Source organism: Mercurialis annua, linkage group LG8 (genome assembly GCF_937616625.2).
Source record: "Mercurialis annua linkage group LG8, ddMerAnnu1.2, whole genome shotgun sequence".
In the NCBI taxonomy this organism is placed as follows: domain Eukaryota; kingdom Viridiplantae; phylum Streptophyta; class Magnoliopsida; order Malpighiales; family Euphorbiaceae; genus Mercurialis; species Mercurialis annua.
The window spans coordinates 24,466,352-24,488,065 of record NC_065577.1 but is presented as its reverse complement, the minus strand read 5'-3'; the positions used below and the strand labels follow the sequence as shown (position 1 = coordinate 24,488,065).

The 21,714-nt window shown below is 37.4% G+C and overlaps 2 protein-coding genes across 2 annotated transcripts; both read right to left on the bottom strand.

The window, feature by feature from the left end:
- Positions 1-13,803: 13,803 nt before the first annotated feature.
- LOC126659895 (uncharacterized) lies at positions 13,804-20,060 on the bottom strand. The gene is made up of 6 exons (XM_056103894.1): positions 19,972-20,060; positions 15,379-15,616; positions 15,167-15,299; positions 14,787-15,086; positions 14,590-14,697; positions 13,804-14,297 (listed from the first exon to the last, which is right to left on the bottom strand). The coding sequence occupies exons 2-6, from the start codon at positions 15,612-15,614 to the stop codon at positions 13,863-13,865; spliced, it is 1,212 nt and encodes a 403-aa protein (XP_055959869.1). The 5' UTR covers positions 15,615-15,616; positions 19,972-20,060; the 3' UTR covers positions 13,804-13,862.
- LOC126659896 (uncharacterized) lies at positions 15,707-19,431 on the bottom strand. The gene is made up of 5 exons (XM_056104135.1): positions 19,198-19,431; positions 17,147-19,143; positions 16,759-17,076; positions 16,583-16,682; positions 15,707-16,506 (listed from the first exon to the last, which is right to left on the bottom strand). Exons 1-5 carry the CDS (start codon positions 19,429-19,431, stop codon positions 15,823-15,825), a joined length of 3,333 nt encoding a protein of 1,110 aa, XP_055960110.1. The 3' UTR covers positions 15,707-15,822.
- Positions 20,061-21,714: the final 1,654 nt, after the last annotated feature.

The following is a 21,714-nucleotide window of genomic DNA, read 5'->3' as shown; positions in this document are numbered from 1 at the left end:
ATCAGAAGAAGAAAGAAGGAACAGACGAAGGGTTTTCGGCGATTAACTTCGATCCGTCGCCGTTTCGCCGTTTCTCGTCCAAATCGAGCGTTCTTTATATCCATTTGTTCGGAATTCGATTCTCTATATTCCTCAATCTGAAAACCAAGGTAAGTTTGTCATTTTGAGTACTGAAATTTAATAATAAAGGGCTGCCCACATCGAGTTCGAATCGAACTAATCGTAACCACGTCGTTTTTGACGTTTTTGATGATTATTGAGTTGAATTTTGTGTATTATTGATGTAGAAACATGTCGGAATTAGTTAGGGGTGTCGGAAGCATGTCGAGGAAAGTTTTGGGGCTGTTTAAGGGTGTCTCACGACGTGAGACATGATCTCGTGTAGCAAGCGAACTTCCAATCGGCATAACTTCTTCGTTCGGACTCGGAATTGATCGATTCTCGTTGCGTTGGAAAGAGGAAAGGATTCTCTATCTTCTAAGCCCTAAAACTCAAGTTAATTTTGATGTTTGATTCTCTTGAAATCAATAGTTTAGGGCTGTTATGTCATGAACGTGTCGAACTAATCATAACCGTTTTGTTTTGACGTTGTTGATGGATTTCGATATGGGTTTTGTGTTAAAGTGATATGAGAGTATGAAGGAATATATTTAAGGGTCTTCAAGAGGTTGGAACCACCTCGAGGCAGACTATTGGTCTGTTTAGGATTCCTCACGACGCGAGGAATGATCTCACGACGTGAGGGATGCCTCACGACGTGACGCATGATCCTCACGACGTGAGGAAGGGTCCTCACGACGTGAGAAACCATTATCACGACATTAGGGAGGCTTGGCTCGATGTGCCAAGCGTGTTTCTTCATGGAAATGCCATTCCGAGGCCCGACATGAAGCACCCTAACCCGATAGTAACTTTTGGACTCTGAAAACGTGATTTTTGGACGTAAAACACATCGCTTACGATTAGGGTTTTAGTATTCAGATGACGTTTATGAATTAAACGTACGGTAACTTGAATAGGTGATTGACGAACTGACAAGCTACTAGACCGACGAGCTGGAATAGCTACGTAATCGAATGACGCATGGAACCTACGTGATCGGAAGATAATGCAATTTGGGATAGCGGTCACTATGAGTGGCAATTTACTTTCGCGTATTATTTTTATTAAAGTTATTTTCATATATTATGAATATTATTATCAATACATCGCATTTATATGATTTGTTCGTATAAGATGTTATGTTCGGTGAATTTGATTATATGAATGATGTTATATTCATTGTTCTGAATATGAATATCTAGTGTGCAATCCGAAGAAACCAACTACCTATTGGGTGTCAATAGGCTATTGATTGTCTATGAGATTACGAAATACGCATACGATATGAATGTGATACGAGTGAGAACTCGGTTACGGTGTAACCTGAGCCCCGTATCTAGTGGGTTGGACCCACCAGTGAGTTGGACTCACACTTTGAGATTAAGAGATTGGTCGCGGCTGACGTGGTTGAGTGTGAACATTCCCGGGTCGGACCATTTGGATCAGTTTGATTCGAATATTCGGAATAAGATAAGTTAAGAATTTAAGATTAGGGTTTCGGTCGGATCTGCTTTTTGTGAATATTATGTTATTTTCATATTATATTGAGACAAATTTATATATGTTGAGTATGCGATGTGTATTTTGATAATACTGATAATAAGTTGCATACTCACTCAGTATTTTCCCAAATAGTGACCCCTCACTCTGATGTTTGCAGGTATTAGAAGTCGGATCAGACAAACCATCTCCATTGTGCCAGAAGTCATTGGACTTGCACAAGTATGAGTTCCTAGAGCTGCAGTAGTCAGTAGGTGTCAGGCTAAGATTGGTTAATTGATTTCCAATAGTTGTTTTTTTTAATGTAAACTCTAACATAATATTTCAATATCGATAAGTATATTATTCAAAAGAGTTTTTCCGAAAATGTTTTATATATTATATTATGTTTTAATTGCGAAAAATTATTAGTGGTTTTAGGCTTGCTACGGGTTTCGGAGCTACCACTCCCATTCCCTAGCGCCGGTCTCGGCTCAATAATTTGGGTCGTGACATATTCATTCTCATACGGGGTTGGTGTTGGATGTACTTAGCAAGCCAAATCTTACACCTTAAAGTATTCATCCCTATGTAAAACTGATGTTAACTATACTTAGTTAATCCAATTCTATACTCTGTCTTTCATATTCTAGTCACATGCCTTCTTGGCTCATTACTTTTATCCATATATGTATATCCTCCATTGATACTTTTACTCAACTAATTCGAGTTCTTGATTCAACGATCGCTATCGTTAATACTTAGGTAACCGTTTTAAAAAACATCATATCCCGATATCAATTTGATCCAACGGCTCAATCGAAAATCATCACAGTTTTACTAAACCTTCACAACTTATATACCATATCTAAAGCTTTTTACGTTGACGCAAAGTAAACTATGGATATTCCTTGCATTATAATATACATTTGTCGATCTTTCGATTATATCTTCTTATATACTTCTTCTCTTATATTGTAGCCTAATACCTTTGACGTTACGTCAAAGAGATACTTACTTTCTAGCTTACCACCAATCGGGTAAGTATCGCTTTCCAATACATTTATGATTTTATCTATATTCTAGTTTGTTAGCTCAAATTTAAGTTCATATCCTAAAAGCATAGCTTCTATGTTCTCGCAATTATACGTAGTCATTCTCCTCGTGGCCTTGATCGCAGCTTGCTCGCGAGCATTTCACTTCCATCACAGAGTTCTGGTCTAGGTATTCTTACATAAAAACAAAACTCCTTGAAATTTTTTTCAAATAAAACATCTCATTTTGAGATTTAAATCAAAAATTCCATTGAAATCTTTGCAAAATTGTGAACTAGGGTGATGACGTCTCTCATCCCCAAAGAGTTGTCACAGCTCACCTTTTCGTCTGGGCATAATGCATATGATGCATGTACTATTAATGCATGTATTTATTTATCATTCTTTTCATTAATTATGTATGTAGTGATGCATTCCTATCAATGTCGTGGCAATCACACATTTCTATATCGGGTCTAGGCACAATCATGCTCTCAAAATCAGTCAAACAATTAACTTTTAAAAGTTATAAACTTCGAGTTTTGTAAGTTCTCTAGACCTTTAAACTCTGTATCCATAAAATTCTTCAACTTCTGCCACTTTGCATTCCTTCTTCATATTCTTCCCGAAGTTTTGATCGATCGAATTCAATAGCATCTTTCGCATTATCGATGCTAACCACACACGCCTTACCATCGAGTTCTAGTAATACTAGCTCCAATTTATAGATGATCTTCTCTCCTTATCTGATGTAGCATGTGGCTGAGCTTCACTCGGCATAGACATTCTAAAGCACGAACTGACTCATCATAAGGTTTTATCTCCTCGAAGTTCTATCTAGATATGCATATCACGTATGCATATCTTAACGAAAAAAAAACACACGTGTATATCTCATATACATATATCATCACAAACAACCAAGTACTTCACAAACCAATTAATCATTCTTATTGCATAACAACTATACGAACTACTTGGATCACACAGAACTCAACTCTATAGCTGCAGTAGTTCCTAGGTAACTTAATCGATTAAGCTCATATTAGCAGAGGTAACTGGACCAACTGCTCTAATACCACAATTGTCACGACCCAAATTATTGAGCCGCGACCGGCGCTAAGGAATGGGAGTGGTAGCTCCAAATCCCTAGCAAGCCTAAACCACTATAAATTTTTTTTCGCGATTAAAATATATCATTATATAAAATACGTTTTCAGAAATATTCTTTAATTGCAATTATCAAAATACCGTATTCTTTTCCTAAAAACTTTTGCGAAACAATTCTTAGAAACCAAGGTCTTACAGCGCAATAACTCTTATCCAGAACTGCCCTGTTTCTAAACAACTATAACCAATTCCTCTCTAGCCAATTGGTACTGACTTCAAACGGGTAACATTTCATCGTTATAAGCAATTTATTTATAAAATAATATCAGAGTTTATTATACAAAATACCGTTTGACATTACGTTATTAGTTTAACACTGACACCTACTGACTGCTGCAGCTTTAAGGACTTGGGCTTTGTGCAAGTCAGAAGACTTCCAACATAAAAAAGGTGGTCTGTCTGATCCGTCTCGATCACCTGAAACAAAACACTGTGAGGGGGTCAGTATTTTGGGAAATATTTAGTAAGCTCATATATTTACTAAAAAGTATTCAATTAAAACATAAAACAATGCAATAGCATTGAAACCTCTTGCAGTCAAGTAAAGGGTCCGATTGAAACCCTAATCCTTAAACATGCCAAACATATATCATTCAATCAAATCATATAATCACAAAGTTGTGAGTCCATCTCACTGGTGGATCCAACCCACTAGATACGGGGACTCCAGGTTACACCGTAACCGAGTGCTCACTCGTATCGAATTCATATCTCAAAGTTGCGAGTCCAACTCACTGGTGGGTCCAACCCACTAAATACGGGGACTCCAGGTTACACTGTAACCGAGTGCTCACTCGTATCGAATTCATTGTCCAACTTCAAAATTTACATTCATAATCAAATTCACAATTATATCAGATCAAAACTGATTTCAAACATAATCATAATCATATCATGCATATCAAATCATTCATGTTCATACTCGTATCATGCATATTCATATCAAAACATTGCATTGAAAGCATTCGATTCAAATATAAAGAAATATCAAATATTTGCTTATGTAAATACTTTAAAGGTAAATTATATAAACTCACTGTGACCGTTTATCCAAAAATACTCTGGTGCTCAGAAACGTCTAGCTTCCCGAGCTCTTGGTCCAGCGGCTCCTTGTCTCGCCGGATCTAAAACTATTTCAAATTAATTGAATCATGTCAAAGTCCTATTCTAGGATTGACTCTAAACTCGAGAAACGACACATTACTTATATTAACCGTCATACTTCTCACGCGTACATTTCGTTAAACGGTTTCTAACTCGTTTATGAATCGTATCTCTTTCTAACTCAATTCACGTTTAACCTTATTAGGTTAACAAGTCAATCATTTGATAATCAATCGATTCAACCTCGACGTGCGAACAAAAAACGGGTATCAAAACAACACGATCGAGAAAACAAGGGTCCGGGTGCACGCTCGTGGTTTGCGGTGCACGGTCGTGCACCACATGCTGGTGCACGTTCGTGCACCATTGATGGTGCACGATCCCCCGGAATCCATTTTCTGAGCTTTCCGACATGCTTCCGGCGTGAAAGCGCTCCAAACGCGTTAATAACACTTAATCTAGGTTCAAAACTCTATAATTCAATCTCAAAACCATTAAAACGATTAAATCGTTTCGTGGCCTAAAACTTTATCTCAATATGACTCCAAATATATCAATTTAAACGGTAAAACGACAAGCTTACCGTTATTCGCCGTTGAAATACGATCAATTCGAGCTATGGAACGTCGGAAACGGACGAGAAATGGAGATCGAGCGACGGAACGACGATTTTTAATGAAGGAAATGAAAAATGATATGAAAGTGGTAATGAGGGTTCTGTAGCTTTCTTGCTCACCTCATTTATATATACTAGTTTCGCATTACGTGCTATGCACGTGGCTCGTAACGTAACTTTTCAATGAACATATTAGTAAATTTATTATAATTATTATCACTTTTTTATTTATAATTAATATTAAATTAGTTTAAAAAATTTGTAAAAGTAAATATAATATATTCGGTTATTAAAATTTTTTTCCATACTGAATTTACTCTTCTTTTGGTTTTATAATAACCATAACTAAATAATTAACTTAATTTTATTAATAATATCTTTAAAAATAATAAGATAGAAATTTAAATAATAATATATTGATCAAATACAATATTTTAATTTTGTAGTTCAATCAAACTAAAAGATAGGTATTTCTACTTATTTGGAGGCAATTAGTTATTTTTTACATACTAAAAATTATATTGGAGAAAATTTAGCTACCTATTCTAATTAGGACTTTAATTACAATAGTGATTAATTAAATAACTAATTAGTTAATGACTATAAAACCATTATTTAATAGTAAATTGAAAAGGATTATTCAGTAAATTTGCCTGTCCCCCCCCAATCCGTGCTTTTATATATAGTATAGATATATATACATATATTGGCTAATGTTCCATTTCAATCCTTCATTCCTTTTGTTTTAACAATTTTTCGTTTAAACTTTATATTTTAACTTAACGATTAATAATTTACTTTAATTTACTTACGTACGTATTATTTATATCCTAATAAATAACACGATTCTAAAATTATCATTTCCCGTCCATAATTTTCCAATTGCTATTCTCGGGGCTTAATTGGTTAATTTGCACTTTGGTCTTTAAACTTTTCAAAAATTACACTTTAGTCCAAAATGCATCCGCGTCCAAATTTTAAAAGGTCTCCGATTGACCCGAAACTTTTATCACAAATACTGCAAAACATTTCGCGTAACTTAGCGAAATAATTCCATTTTCGGGACTTAACTGGTTAAATTCCCATTTTAGTCCCTGAACTCTAGTTTGAGACTTTTCTTGACATTTTTCCTTTCTAATTCCAACTTTAGAACTGGAATATAATATTAAATCTCTGGCAACAATCCTTTCGAAACCGTCATGCTAAAATTTTATATTTATCTTAATTTTTCAGAAATTCTTCCGATATCGCTATTCCAGTGACTCAACACTGGACACGTGGTCCAATTAGACAATTTAATCATTAGGGGTATTACATTCTCCCCCCCTTATAAAAATTTGTCCTCGAATTTTCATACAACTCTTGATCTATGTTAACCTCTTAACTTCTTGAATTTCCTTCATAACAAGTATTCCATATTCATTCCACGATGCTTGTCGGCACGTGGAATTATTATTCTAGTTTTGTACTTCTTGTACAATAACGTCAGTCGTTATTGAAAATTTTCATATCATTATTTCCTTATATGATCTTCTTCTCCTATATCTTGGATATACTACTCTTTCATCTGTTCTTTGTCTGTTATACAGCACTATGAACTCTTGTCTTGTAATTCAACTTTCAGTTTAATACTAATAACCAATGGTGGTTCGCACTAGTGATATTTTATCACTAGAGACGATAATTCTCGTCACTAGGCTTCCTCATTTATCGTTGAATGATATAGACAATCCATTAGCTCATTCTTCTTAATCTTCTCTGTTTGGTCGTTGTCACGACTTAATCTTAGTCTCCAACACCTTCTACAAAAGTGGTAATTTACCACAAATACTACAAAACATTTCGCGGACCTTGGCGAAATAATTCCAGACTTAACTTGTTAAATTACCACTTTAGTCCCTGAACTCTAGTTTGGGACTTTTCTTGACATTTTTCCTTTCTAATTCTATTTCCAACTTTAGAACTGAAATATAATATTAAATCTCTCGCAACAATCCTTTCGAAACCGTCCTGCTAAAATATTATATTTATCTTAATTTCTCGGAAATCCTTCCGATATCGCTACTCCGACGACTCAACACTGGACACGTGGTCCAATTAGACAATTTAATCATTTGGGGTATTACAACCTTTTTAGCGATTTAAGCCAAACGTTTATAAACATTACGAAACAAATCCAAATGTTTCGCCTTTTTAGCAATTTAAGCCAAACGTTTACAAACGTTACAAAACAAATCCGAACATTTCACCTATTTAGCAATTTAAGCAAAACATTTACAAACGTTATGAAACAAAACCAAACGTTTAAAACATTATGAAACAAATCCAAACGTTTCACATTTTTAGCGATTTAAGCCGAACCATTACAAATGTAACAAAACAAAACCAAGTGTTTCATCTTTTTAGCAATTTAGGCCAAACGTTAACAAACGTTACGAAACAAATCCAAGTGTTTCACCTTTTTAGCAATTTAAGCCAAACATTTACAAACGTTCCGAAACAAATCTAAGCGTTTCACCTTTTTAGCAATTTAAGCCAAACGTTTCACCTTTTAAGCAATTTAAGCCAAACGTTTACAAACGTTACGAAACAAATCCAAAAGTTTCACCTTTTTAGCATTGTAAGCCGAACATTTACAAATGTTACGAAACAAAACAAAACATTACACGTTTTTAGCAATTTAAGCCAAACGTTTACAAACGTTACAAAACAAATACAAATGTTTCCTCATTTTAGCGATTTAAGCCAAACGTTTAAAACGTTACGAAACAAATCCAAAAATTTCACCTTTTTAACGATTTATGCCAAACGTTACGAAACAAATCCAAACCTTTTTAGCGATTGAAGCCAAACGTTTACAAACGTTACGAAATAAATCAAAATGTTTGACCTTTTTAGCGATTAATACCAAACGTTTACAAACGATACGAAACGAATCCAAACGTTTCACTTTTTTAACGATTTAAGCCAAACGTTTACAAAGGTTATGAAACGAATCCAAATGTTTCACGTTTTTAGAAATTTAAGCCAAACGTTTACATACGTTACGAAACAAATCCAAGCGTTTCATCTTTTTAGCAATTTAAGAAACACGTTTGCATATGTTACGAAACAAATCCAAGTGTTCACCTTTTTTAATATTTAAACCAAATATTTAGAAATGTTACGAAACAAATCCAAACGTTTCACCTTTTTAGCGATTTCAGCCAAACATTTACAAACATTACGAAACAAATCCAAACGTTTTGCCTTTTTTGCAATTTAAGCCAAATGTTTACAAACGTTACAAACACAAATCCGAATGTTTCACCTTTTTAGCGATTTAAGCCAAACGTTCACAAACGTTATGAAACAAAACCAAACGTTTAAAACATTATGAAACAAATGCAAACGTTTCACATTTTTAGCGATTTAAGCCAAACCTTTACAAATATAATAAAATAAAACAAAGCGTTTCACCTTTTTAGCAATTTAGGCCAAACGTTAACAAACGTTACGAAACAAATACAAACGTTTCACAATTTTAGCAATTTAAGCCAAACATTTACAAACATTCCGAAACAAATCCAAGCGTTTCACCTTTTTAGTAATTTAAGTCAAACATTTACAAACATTCCGAAACAAATCCAAGCGTTTCACCTTTTAAGCAATTTAAGCCAAACTTTACAAACGTTACGAAACAAATCCAAACGTTTCACCTTTTTAGTGATGTAAGCCGAAAGTTTACAAATGTTACGAAACAAAACCAAACATTACACCTTTTTAGCAATTTAAGCCAAACGTTTACAAATACAAATGTTTACCCATTTTAGCGATTTAAGCCAAACATTTAAAACGTTACGAATTAAATCTAAACATTTCACCTTTTTAGCGATTTATGCCATACGTTTACAAATGTTATTAAACAAATTCAAACGTTTCCCCTTTTTAGCGATTGAAGCCAAACGTTTACTAATGTTACGAAACAAATAAAAACGTTTCACCTTTGTAGCGATTTTAGTCAAACGTTTACAAGCGAAGGAGAACGATCAAAATTACGTAATGCCGTTCAAACGTTGAAACTGAAATTCAATGAATTAAAGAAGCTTACCGGATCAGCAACTTTGAGGGATGATTTCAGCAAAGTTTCTTAGTGAAAATGAGTGTTAAAGGTGGCTAGGGTTTGCTTGTTGTGTGGAGAATGAATTAGGGTTAAATTAAAACGTAAATATAGGAAGGAATGGGAGGTGCGAAGGTCTAAAAGGCCCTTCTCGCAAGGGTTCTGCTGGTCTCGAACGAGACCAGTAGAACAAGAAGAATTCTCGGTCGAGAATTGTGATTCTCGAACGAGACTCAGCTCAAAATGCTGAGGTCTCGTTCGAAAATCACAATTCTCGAACGAGACTTACCAAAATTGAGTCAGGTCTCTTTCGAGACCTGATTCAAAGGTGGTGGTTCAACCTTTTGGTTGAACCACCAAAATAAAAGGACCACATAAAAATTCTGAAATTTGAACCGAACCAAAAATTAAATTACGAATTGAACCGCCACCCGAAAAACTCAAATTATTTCCGAAAATACATTTAGAAAAATCTAAAAATTTCCGGGATATTACATTCTTCCCAACTAATTAAAAAGTCGTCCTCGAATTTAAAACAAAACCATCGACGTACCACGTAACATAAAATTACGCGAGCAGCTGAACAAATGTACCAAGCCGATAAGAAAACGAATCCACAAGATACCTATCGTAAACCAGGACAACAAAATATAATGAAACTGCAAACGACCTCTGTCATTAAATAACAGATTAAAACCAAGAAACCAACCCAACTGTAGTTGATGGTATTCCATGCCCAACGGCATACGCACGCGCGTAACCAAAACTCAACAGGTTGTCCCTCAAAACAACCTCCAGTGGCAAAAAGATAACGAACATACCCAAAAGTCACCAAAGTACCGACACAACTTCCACTAGGCAGAAACAACACGCAACTCTAGTGAGATCAACTAAGATCAAACTAACTCTATTACACAATACTTGGTTGATTAATAAAGAACGAATCTCGAAACTGACACTGGTTCGCAATATGAGCGATCACAACACACATATGTACCAAATTATGTTTTTATCAATTAGATGCTCCAGTTAAATATAACACAACTATTCATCCGAGAGTCACAATTACTCTATATCGGAGTGGTTTCCAAAACCAGTTCGAAACTTATCTATTATAGAATCCCAATGTCCAAGATAAGATTAAGCGCTAACTAAGCTGTTGTTCTCCAAAGTCTAAACTCTTTTGCCTTAATCAAAACAATAACACTGCAACATAGCTGTTAAAATCTATCGTTCTAAAATAACTTCTTACATCCACTTATAACATCTCGACATCAAATAATCCATAACAAAACTCAATGAACTTTAGATAATATTTCGTTTCCACCGCAAACACTATAATAATCACCCAATCCTAACGATTAATCACCAACTCAAGGACGCATATCGCAATTCAAGAAAAGCGGACCTCTCTCATGATAACAAAAATTTCAATATCAGTGATAGACAGTATCCATCAAAATGATTCTTCCAATCACTTAGAAACATAACGCCACGACTACACTGAACATTGACTGCATCTGACGACTTAAAAATTTTGTCTCTCACAACAATTGTTCAACCATGATCAAAATGATATACAATCATTACTACAACACCATCAATTAACAAAATCTATCAACCAACCATGCTTGTCAAAACCTATTAACCCTATTCCTGATTCTCAATTCTCAATTCAACTATCTCGTATAACCAATCAAACTCAAATTCTTAAAATTATTCCATAAATTTACTATAACCCCGTTACAACGAAAGATCAATACGACCAGTTTACTACGACCGGTTTGTCAGTTATGCTCAAAACCAACCCCTGTGGGTATAAAATCTTTTAATACAAAATATTTTATATACAATAAAAAAATTTCCACTTTGTTTAAAAACTCTATGTCTTACACCTCCTTTTTCATTCAAAATCGAAATACCTTAACCGTTGAAAAACCATCGGTTTTGCAAACCATTGGAAAATTTCAAAACCTCCACATTTAAATCCGAAATTTCCTCTTACTTTCCAAAACATTGTAAATCTACAAAACAGTTCAACTGACAAAATGTATGTTCTCTTTCATTCAACTTGCTAAGACTTTTTAAATAGTTTATACTTTAAAATAAACTGTGGCAAAATATTTTGTATTCAAAATACACATTGATGTTTCAAACATCCCAAAATTTCAAGTCGCTTCTAAATTTTCTCAAACAACAATACAATTGAAGAATCGCTCAAGCGAAAAATTTATTATCCCTTTTTGAATCAATTTTTTTTTTTACAAAATATATCCCTTTCCTCAGAAAGGTAAAATCAGCAATGTAAATCTCTTGTTTATAAACATACCTTTATATCAGCACACCAAAATACTTTGGACAATTTCAAATTTGGAAAGATAAAGTTTAAAATCGTAGCGTATATACACACATGAGCATAACCAACATCCTTAATCCACAAATCCTTAAATCACAAATCGTAAGTTATCACGAATGCTTTCTATGCTAAATCTAACCATGCACCGCACTTGATACAACTAAATCTCGAGTGCATCCTCAAATTCATTCTTACTTATAACCACAAGATTCTGATACTACAGATCAAACACTCACAACGTAAACGTCCAATATCCATCACCATCATCACAAAGTATTTGTCTAGCTACCTTTCGGTAAAAGTTTCAAAATCATTTGAAATTCCACAATTTTATAAATACGTTTACCCCAAAGGGACTCACGAGTTTGTTTCAAAATACTTTCCTCAAAACACTTTATTGGTAAAAATCTATTTTACATAATTGTGCACCAGGGCGATGACAACTCTCATCCCCAAAGAGTTGCATCCAACCCTAATCATTTCTATTATGCGTGTATCAATTATTAATTTATCTTTTATTTAGTGAACATACTCAGTGTTCAATGCAAACCTATTCGTGACATTCAAAATGCATGTTCATGATATGTCTGGGCACAATTACGTATTGAAAATATTTCAAATATTTCAACAATTCAACCTTTGAAATCAACTTCGCAATAAAAATATTTGCTAGACGTTACAGTCTGTGAGATGTGCACTCGATAACCTCAAAATATTTCTCAAATTCCTTACTTGCAACCTAGCAACACTTGATGATATAAGACAACTCATCCTAATAACTTCATTATAACTCTATCATATAAGATATCCCACTAACCTCAATTTATACTGAGCTTATTCCCAAAGAAATAACACATCATTATGATCCTACAAAACTTACCGCCAGCTCCCGCATCGCATCATCAGACTTGATGGAAACACTAGTGTATTAATACACCGATCTATCTTCTCGGTTCAGAGTTTCTAATATCCGTCCTAGGATACTCAGAAATCGTCAACCAATCCAAAGGAATATTTCCCTCATCTTTCTCAATATCGAAACCCAAAGATTTTGATCCAACAACAATATATATATCAAAACAGGGTCTGAACAAAAGTTCGACTCACAATCAAACCAAAAATAAGGTAATTACCATAACCGCATGAAATAAATCATCCCGCGTGCTACTCGCACGAATAGGTGAAACAAAACAATTAACTTAGTCCAACAAGTAAGCGAATTATACAATGAAAATTAAAACAAACACTACTGGATTTCAGTGATTTTGCGACGGACAATTCCGTCGCAAATCACTCATATTCCGTCGCAAATGTGTATTTGCGACGGACTTAGTCCGTCGCAAAAGATCTGGTCGCTAAAATATTAGCGACCAGAGCGTCGCAAATATGGCGACGGCCAGCCCGTCGCCATAACCAAACACACCGTCGCCAATGTCGTCTCCCAAAAAATGAAAAAGGAGACGTATTGGCGACGGATTTAAACAATTTGCGACGGAATCAATTCCGTCGTAAATATTGACAATTTGCGACGGACTCAATTCCGTCGCAAAATGGGACAAGTTTGCGACGGAATCAATTCCGTCGCATATTGTCAATATTTGCGACGGAATTGAGTCCGTCGCAAATTGTCAATATTTGCGACGGAATTGATTCCGTCGCAAATGTTGTCGCAATTTGGACAAAATTATCTATTTTCCGTCCGTTTTTCCTATTCAATTCACGACGATTAAAATCTGTAAAATCTATTGTTTGCAACTCTCATTAAAACTCAATTTCCAAAAACGACCGATTTCATATAAAAACATGTTATATTTTACATATCGTAAGAAAATATACAAAACAAGATAACACAAAATGTATAAAAGTGACAAAATACAAAATGTCAGAAATACAAACGTGACACTACAAAGTCGGAGTGTCGTCATCGTCTGAAGGACCTGGGGGTGGGCGATACTGCGGAGGAAGAGTCTGCATCATCTTCGCCATCTCGGCCTGAATAATCTCGGCCATCCTCTCATTGGTTCTCGCCTGCTGGGCACGGAGATCCTCCACCTCAGTGGTAATCTGGCGCAGTCCGTCCTGGATCCCCGCCCGCACACGCCGCTCGATCTCCTCCTCAGTTCGCTGTGACTGTGTGGACCTGGTCCTCGCCCTACTAGACGTCGTCGTATCCACGTAGGCACTAGTCGCTGAACCCAACCCGTAGACACGCCGCTTCTTGTTGACGCCCTCGATATCCAGAAATAGCTGCGTCTCGTCGACTTCTGCTGTGCTAGACGAACCACCCTCTCCGGTCGGCGGCTGCGATGCAGCAGCAAGTCTCTGAGCAATTGCATCCTACAAAAAGATTGAAAAACATATATATCACATAACGGCTAATTAAAACGTATAACATATGAAATGTAAGTATAAATCCTAACGAAAATTCGGCAGCATTTCCTCTATAATTTGATCAACACCCATTTTTCAGGGACATCCTGCAAACATATAGATTTCATATACAACCCACCGGCTGTTAACACACCTAATCTAACATTTACAATTTAAATTAAAACACATTTTACACTAATTTAATCTAACACTTGAGTAAAGTAAAACAACTACTAAAATTAGATTGTTTATGACTTACACTCATGTCTTGGGCCCTCTTGTCTACCATGACACCCTTATCAGCTTTCGTGGAGTGCATCCGAGTATACAGCTCCGTTGCGGTAGGCTTGCGGCCGAGCTCGTCAGCCTAAAAGAATAATAAACAATTTGTTAGTTCATCAGAAAATCAGAAAATAAAAGATAGTTATAAATAAAAAAAGAATTCTAGAAACAAACCAACACATCCATATGTCTGATGGCGGAACGGGATCCCCCTGTGTGGCGTACTGGTCCGGAACCGGCTCCAGCAGGCTCGCTCATCCGATTAGCGCGAGCTACATCGGACTTCTTCTTCTCGTCCTCTGACGCCCAGACGGCCTGCCAGGAATCCCAGATATCTTGGCTGATCGAGGTATGTTTTCCGTCCTTCTCTCTCATCCTGTGAATAACGTCCTTGTATCGGTTGGCAGCATGCGTCATGAATACACCTTTGATGACGTCGTCGCTGTAATCCGCCGTATCCCACCAGTATTCCTTCTGCAAAACATAAACACCAAGTTTGAGTTAGTAATTTTGCGTTAGTCTAAAATCAAACTTTAAAATTAACAATTTATTACCTTAAATTCCTCCCAATAGAAATCTCTCTGCTCTGGAGTCAGAAACCGCCAGGCTCGCCCATTCTCGAACCAGCACTTTCTAAAGATCTCCCGCATAGATCGGGAGACTGGTCCAGAGTTCAACAGCCTCTCCCTGCGAGGTTACAGCAAACTTTTATTACTTTCTATAGCAAAACGATAAAAAAAATTAAACTAACAATTTACATTCTTACCTGCTGGCGTCTGGGAAACACAGTGCCCTCCCCTGATCATCCAGCTCTGCAGGGGGCTCTCCTGGCTGTCGGGGCTGAACGGGGGGTGCCGCCTCCACCTCCTGCTGCTGATCCTGAACAGGGATATCCTCAACAGGGGCACGCACAGCTGGGTTACCCCGACCACGACCTCTAGCTGGGTTACCCCGACGTCCCCGACCTCTAGTCGGATCACCTGAACCACCCTGCCCTCTCATACCTGCAGACATTAAAATATGTTTCATTCCACATATAACAATTTAACAATTATAACAAAACATTACAGAAAAATACATTATAAAAAAATACATTTTAATTGTTAACAATTTCATATATTTAAATTAATTAATACATTTAATAATATAACTAATTCATTACAATAATAAATGAATACAACTAACAAAAACTGCAAAAATATCAAATACGTCAGTCAAGTTGTTCTTCATCTTCGTCTGATGAGGATGGCGGAAATTCTTCTTCTTCATCTTCAGCAGGAGGGATTTGCAACGCATCTTCGTCCGCCACCTCATTCAGGTCAGCTAAATTTGTGGGATTGTCGTCCGTTTCAACTATAAGGGGATTTTCTTCAATGTCATCTTGAAAGGCCGGGATAATTGCATCGGGCATGTCAAGTTCTGATCGTGCCTTAATTTTGCAAACTGCCCACCAATTTACTTTGTCCCGTTTTCTACTTGGATATGGAAGGAAGTGAACTTGGTCGGCCTGTTCTGCCAAAATGAACGGTTCGTATTTATTGTACCTGCGTCTGTGATTAACATCTACCAAGTTGTATCGATTGGTAGTGTCCGTGCCTGTATCCGTAGGGTCGAACCATTCGCATTTGAAAATGACGGTCTGCTTCATTGGTAGAGCTGGATACTCTAACTCAATTATGTCCGTTAGCACTCCATAAAAGTCATTTTCACCCTCAACATATTCTGTTCCCCTTACGCACACACCGCTATTCATTGTAAGTTGATCCTGCCCATATTCCTGAGTCAGAAATTTGAAGCCATTTACATAGTATCCCTTATATGTGGTGACCTTTCTACACGGTCCCTTTGCGAGACTCAGAATAAACGGATTAGTACAGACAGTTGGATCTTTCACCTGTGGGTAGTTAGAAATTTGTAAGATTTATAAACCTTATTATTAAAATGGAAGTCCATTGTTATAAGATACGTACATATTGTTCGAACCAAGAGGCGAAATCACTTTCAAGCACTCTTTCAATTTCTGTTTCACTTATGTCACTGTTCCTTTCGCGCAATCCGGCCACAAAAACCCTTTAAATGGAAAAGGCCCAAACTAAATCAAATTCTAGCAAATATGTGAAATATTACACTATATTTAAATGCTTACCTTCGATAATCTTCGATTTTGGAACAATTCAGAAGAACATAGGTCCGAGCAGCGATGATCTCATCGTCTTCAAGATATCTCCTGCCGCTACCACGCAACGGCTTTCCCTTAGGTTTAAATATTCCCAGTCTGTCGGCATCTTCATCGATATCCATATCACAAGTTTCATTTCTTCCCAAACGCACGGGTAACATCGGATCGCCTTCAGCAAAATAATAGGATGCAAATTTAGCGATTTCTTCTTGCAGATATCCACTACTAATGCTCCCTTCGACCCTGCCTTTATTAGTGACCTTTTTTTTCAATTTCCTCAAATATCTGTAACCGGATATTAATATTAGTAATATGAACAGATGGATTCGAGAAAAAACCATGACTAATTGATTACCTTTCAAATGGATACATCCAGCGATACTGAACCGGTCCTGCCATCATAGCTTCATACGGAAGATGCACGGGAAGATGCTCCATAGAGTCAAAAAAGCTGGGTGGAAATATACGTTCCAACTTACACAGGATTTTTGGGATCTCAGTTTCCATACGGTTTAGATCTTCCTGTGACAGTGACGTGGAAGTTAACTCCCTGAAGAAGATACTTAACTCTGTTAGAGGCTCCCACACATTTTTCGGAAGTAGCTCCCGAAGAGCGATTGGCAGAAGTCGTTGCATAAAAACATGGCAGTCATGACTTTTCATTCCATGCATTTTCAGCCCCTTTAGATCAACACATCTAGACAAGTTTGACGCGTACCCGTCTGGAAACTTTATTTTCTGAATCCACTCAAGCAAAACTCGTTTTGAATCCCTATCCAAAGCATACATTGCCTTTGGAAATCTCCCAGTTGCCGGATCTTTAGCTAACCCTGGCCGATCATAGATGTCGTTCAACTCTTCACGAGATTTTGCATGGTCTTTTGTTTTCCCGGGGACATTGAGAACGGTATTAAAAATGTTATCGAAGACATTTTCCTCAATGTGCATGACATCGAGATTGTGACGTATTACATTCGTTCTCCAATAAGGCAAATCCCAAAAGATACTTTTTTTATTCCACCCATGATCTTTTGACAGTAATGCATTAGTAACTTTCGCACCAGGCTCAAATGCCTTCTTAAACCCCAGTCGATCAATCTCTGCTAACAGTTCATCTCCAGTTCTCACCCCTGCAAACCTTTTCCCGACCTCTCGTTTCCCCTTACGGAAATCAGTAACATTTCGACGGAATTGGTGATTCGGAGGCAAAAACTTGCGATGGCAATCAAACCACGATTGTTTACCGCTTTTATCCAGTGTGAATGCATCGGTGTTTTCCATGCAGTACGGGCATGCTTTTCTACCAGCAGTGCTCCAACCAGACAACATAGAATAAGCGGGAAAGTCATTTATTGTCCACATAAGAGCCGCTTTTAGTTGAAAATTCTGACGCTTATGAACGTCATATGTCTGGACTCCACATTCCCACAGTTGGTTCAACTCTGCAATCAGCGGCTGTAGGAAGATATCCATTAGGTGTTTTGGGTTTCTAGGCCCCGGTACCAAAACCGTTAAAAACATAAACTCATCCTTCATGCACATGCCTGGGGGGAGATTGTACGGCGTCAAAATGACCGGCCACGAGGAATACTGCTGCCCAAAATTGGTAAATGGCTGAAACCCATCGGAGCATAAGCCTAATCTGATATTTCTCCCTTCATCGGCAAACTCAGAATGCAGTTCACTAAAACGTTTCCAAGCCGGAGAGTCGGACGGGTGGCACATCTTATCACCATCCATCTCGTGGTCTGCGTGCCACGTCATATGCCGAGCAGTGGCTTTCGAAGCGTACAACCTCTGTAGCCTCGGAGTTATTGGAAAATAGAACATTTTACTATATGGCACGTTAGCCTTTCTTTTTGTGGATTTTCCGTGGGTCACAGGTTTCCACCGCGCATAATTGCAAACTTTGCAGCGCGTTAGATCCGCGTCCTCCCCCCAATAAATCATACAGTTATAAAAACAACAGTCAATAACCTCAACCGGCAACCCCAAACCTTTCACCAGCTTCTTAATTTTAGCAAAACTCGTTGGCATCTTGTTGTCCTCCGGGAGCAGCTCCTGTATCAATCCGCATACGTCGTCAACTAAAGCTACTGAACCCTTATGTCGACACTTGATCTCCATCACTTTAGCAGATGCAGAAAATGGAGAGTGTCTGCTATTCCCAGGCCATATGTCTTCTTCAGCCGCACGCATCATATCATAAAATTTTTGAGCTTCAGCATTCGGGAGCTCATCTTCAAGAAACGTTATTTCTGGACCGGCCGCATCAAGAATCATTCTTTGAGCGGAACTGAACTCACCTGGCCCCTCATCTTCATAGTCGAACTCAACATCCTGCTCCGGTAACTATGCAAGGGGAGGGGGGTTCAAAACGCTCCCCTCGCCATGAAAAACCCATACTTGGTAACCTTTCACGAACCCATTCTTCAATAAATGGAATTCCACCTCATCGACATCCCGATAGCTTGTATTTCGACAACCTCTCTTAGGGCAGGGGCATTTTATCTGTACCCCACTCATGCAAGCCGGATGCCGTAATGCAAACCGGACAAACTCCTTCACATGCTCCTTATACCCTGTGGTTAGCAGCCCGTTTGTGTGGCTCCTGTACATCCAACTGCGGTCCGTCTCCATTTCTGTAGCGCGGATAATTAGAGGTGGGGTTTTCACTCGAGATAAGCAAAGTCAATGTAATTGACTGCTGAAAAGGTAGGGCCCTATCCCATTCGCAAAACAGGCGCCCCGTAACTCGGCCACGATATATGCCTAGCAACGGAGAAAAATATTCGGCAGCCTTCCGGCGTCGTTCTCCTTTAGTGCGATATTTAGTATATGCGTTGTAACGCTAATTATATATTCCTCGAGGAATAAACGTTACAAAACATATACTAAACATCCACCCGGAGAACAAACGCTGGAAAACAACCGAATATTTTTCTACCGCTACTAGACATATATGGTTTTTCGTGATCGAGTTACGGAAGCACAAGTTTTGCGAACTGTACAAACTGTACAATCCCGTGTCGTTCAATCTCTTGAACACACGGGATGGGAACTCTACGGCTAGGTTTACGATTTTATTCGGTGGGAATAAAATCGAGGTTTATTTAGGTTGAATATTGTAAATAAAAGCTATTTCAATTAAAATAAATCAAAATAAGCGATAAAACCTACTTGTTGAAGGGCAGAACCGCAAATGGAAGGTGAAACGCTCGGATCACTCGGAACAACGGTGCGCGGCTATCAAGGGCTATCAGCGACTGTCAGACCTGTCATGGTAAATAAAAACACGTATTAATTAATAAAAATTCGGCAGCACTTCCCCTAAAAATGAGCATCACCCATTTTTCAGGGAAGTCCTGCAAGCAAATTACATAGCACAATCCAACAATACAATCCAATTACATCAAAATTACATTTATAACGTTAATTAACCTAAATTATATTAATTAACCAATTTTATCTTAAATAAATTAAAAAACCTACTCAATTAACCTAAATTAACTTATAATTTAATCAACTAATTAAACAATAAAACAATTAACTCAATTAACTACACATTTAAACATTCAATAAATTTAACTAATTAACCAATTATGTACTTTAATCAACTAATTATGCAATTAAATCATTTAATAAATTAAACAATTAACCAACTTAACAATTTAACCTAATTAAACAAAAAATTAATCTAATTAGTTAATAAACTAATAGTTAACCTAATTATTAATCTAATAATTTAATTAAACAACTAATTAATTAATTAACCCAAATTATAATATAATCCTAATTTAATAAATTAACTTAACAATTAACCTAATTAATCAACTAACCTAACTTAACAATTAACCTAATTAACCAACTAACCTAACTTAACAATTAACCTAATTAATCAACTAACCTAACTTATACATATTAACCTAATTATTAATATAAATTAACAATTAATTAAAAATAAAATGTAAAACAGTACTAACCTTTAACTGGAAACTGGAATCAGGGGTGAAGGAGGACGGCGACGAACGGCAGCGACAACAAAAGCACCAAGGCGGCAGCGGCGGAGGAACCACGGAAGCCACTGTAATGTTTTTTCAAAAAAATTAAAATAAATGGTAAACTAAACCTAAAAATTAGAAAAATAACCAAATGATGGGAGAGAGGAGCGGCGGCAAACCGGAGGGGAGAGGCGGTGATCCAGAGAGCAGCGGCACCACCGGCCGGAGAGAAAGGAAGAAGCAGCGGCACCACCGTTCGGGGAAAGAAGGCAGCGGCAGCACAGTCGAGGGAAAGAAGACGGCGTCGGACGGCAGGGAAAGAGGGCGGCGTCGGACGGCAGGGGAAAGAGGGCGGCGTCGGACGGCAAGGAAAGGGGCTGCGTTTTTTGGTTTAGGGTAAAAGAGGTAACTGATGAAGGAAGGAAGAAAGAAAGCTGCGTTTTATTTATCTGGCTATTAGCGACGGACGGTAAATTCCGTCGCTAATTGCCAGATAAATGATACGCAGCGTTTTTGTCACGACCCGATTTCCGCCTCGAAACCCGAGCCGAGACCGGCGCTAGGGAATGGGAATGGTTGTTCCGAAACCCGTAGCAAGCCTAAAACCTCTATAAATTTTTCGCCTCCTAAATATAAATATATATAAATCTAGATCGTACCTCGCGTACGACCCGTTTTCAGAAAACACCGTTAAAACATTTTTTTCGTTTAACGTGGAAAACACATTCTGAAAATATTCATATAGGCGATATCGCGCTTTCAGAAATGCTGGTTGAATAACCCCAGTTATTCTAACCCACGCGCATTTCTGAAAACCGGTGCGATGGTACAGGGACTTGGCTCATGTGCCTTGCCTCGCAGGCAGCCCTGTCTCAAACCGCGCACCCGAACAATATGTTTAATAAAATATATCGAACACTTT

What these genes read in the sequence shown, in the direction of transcription:
- LOC126659895 (XM_056103894.1), bottom strand. Translation starts at nt 15,614, where the DNA reads ATGAGAGGGCAGGGTGGTTCAGGTGATCCGACTAGAGGTCGGGGACGT. An exon ending in TGTTTCCCAGACGCCAGCAG is followed by an intron (nt 15,300 to 15,378) that starts GTAAGAATGTAA and finishes GTAACCTCGCAG; the next exon opens with GGAGAGGCTGTTGAACTCTG. An exon ending in TCTATTGGGAGGAATTTAAG is followed by an intron (nt 15,087 to 15,166) that starts GTAATAAATTGT and finishes TATGTTTTGCAG; the next exon opens with AAGGAATACTGGTGGGATAC.
- LOC126659896 (XM_056104135.1), bottom strand. Translation starts at nt 19,431, where the DNA reads ATGGAGACGGACCGCAGTTGGATGTACAGGAGCCACACAAACGGGCTG. An exon ending in GGTTCGTGAAAGGTTACCAA is followed by an intron (nt 19,144 to 19,197) that starts GTATGGGTTTTT and finishes CCCCTTGCATAG; the next exon opens with TTACCGGAGCAGGATGTTGA. An exon ending in CCTCTTGGTTCGAACAATAT is followed by an intron (nt 16,507 to 16,582) that starts GTACGTATCTTA and finishes AACTACCCACAG; the next exon opens with GTGAAAGATCCAACTGTCTG.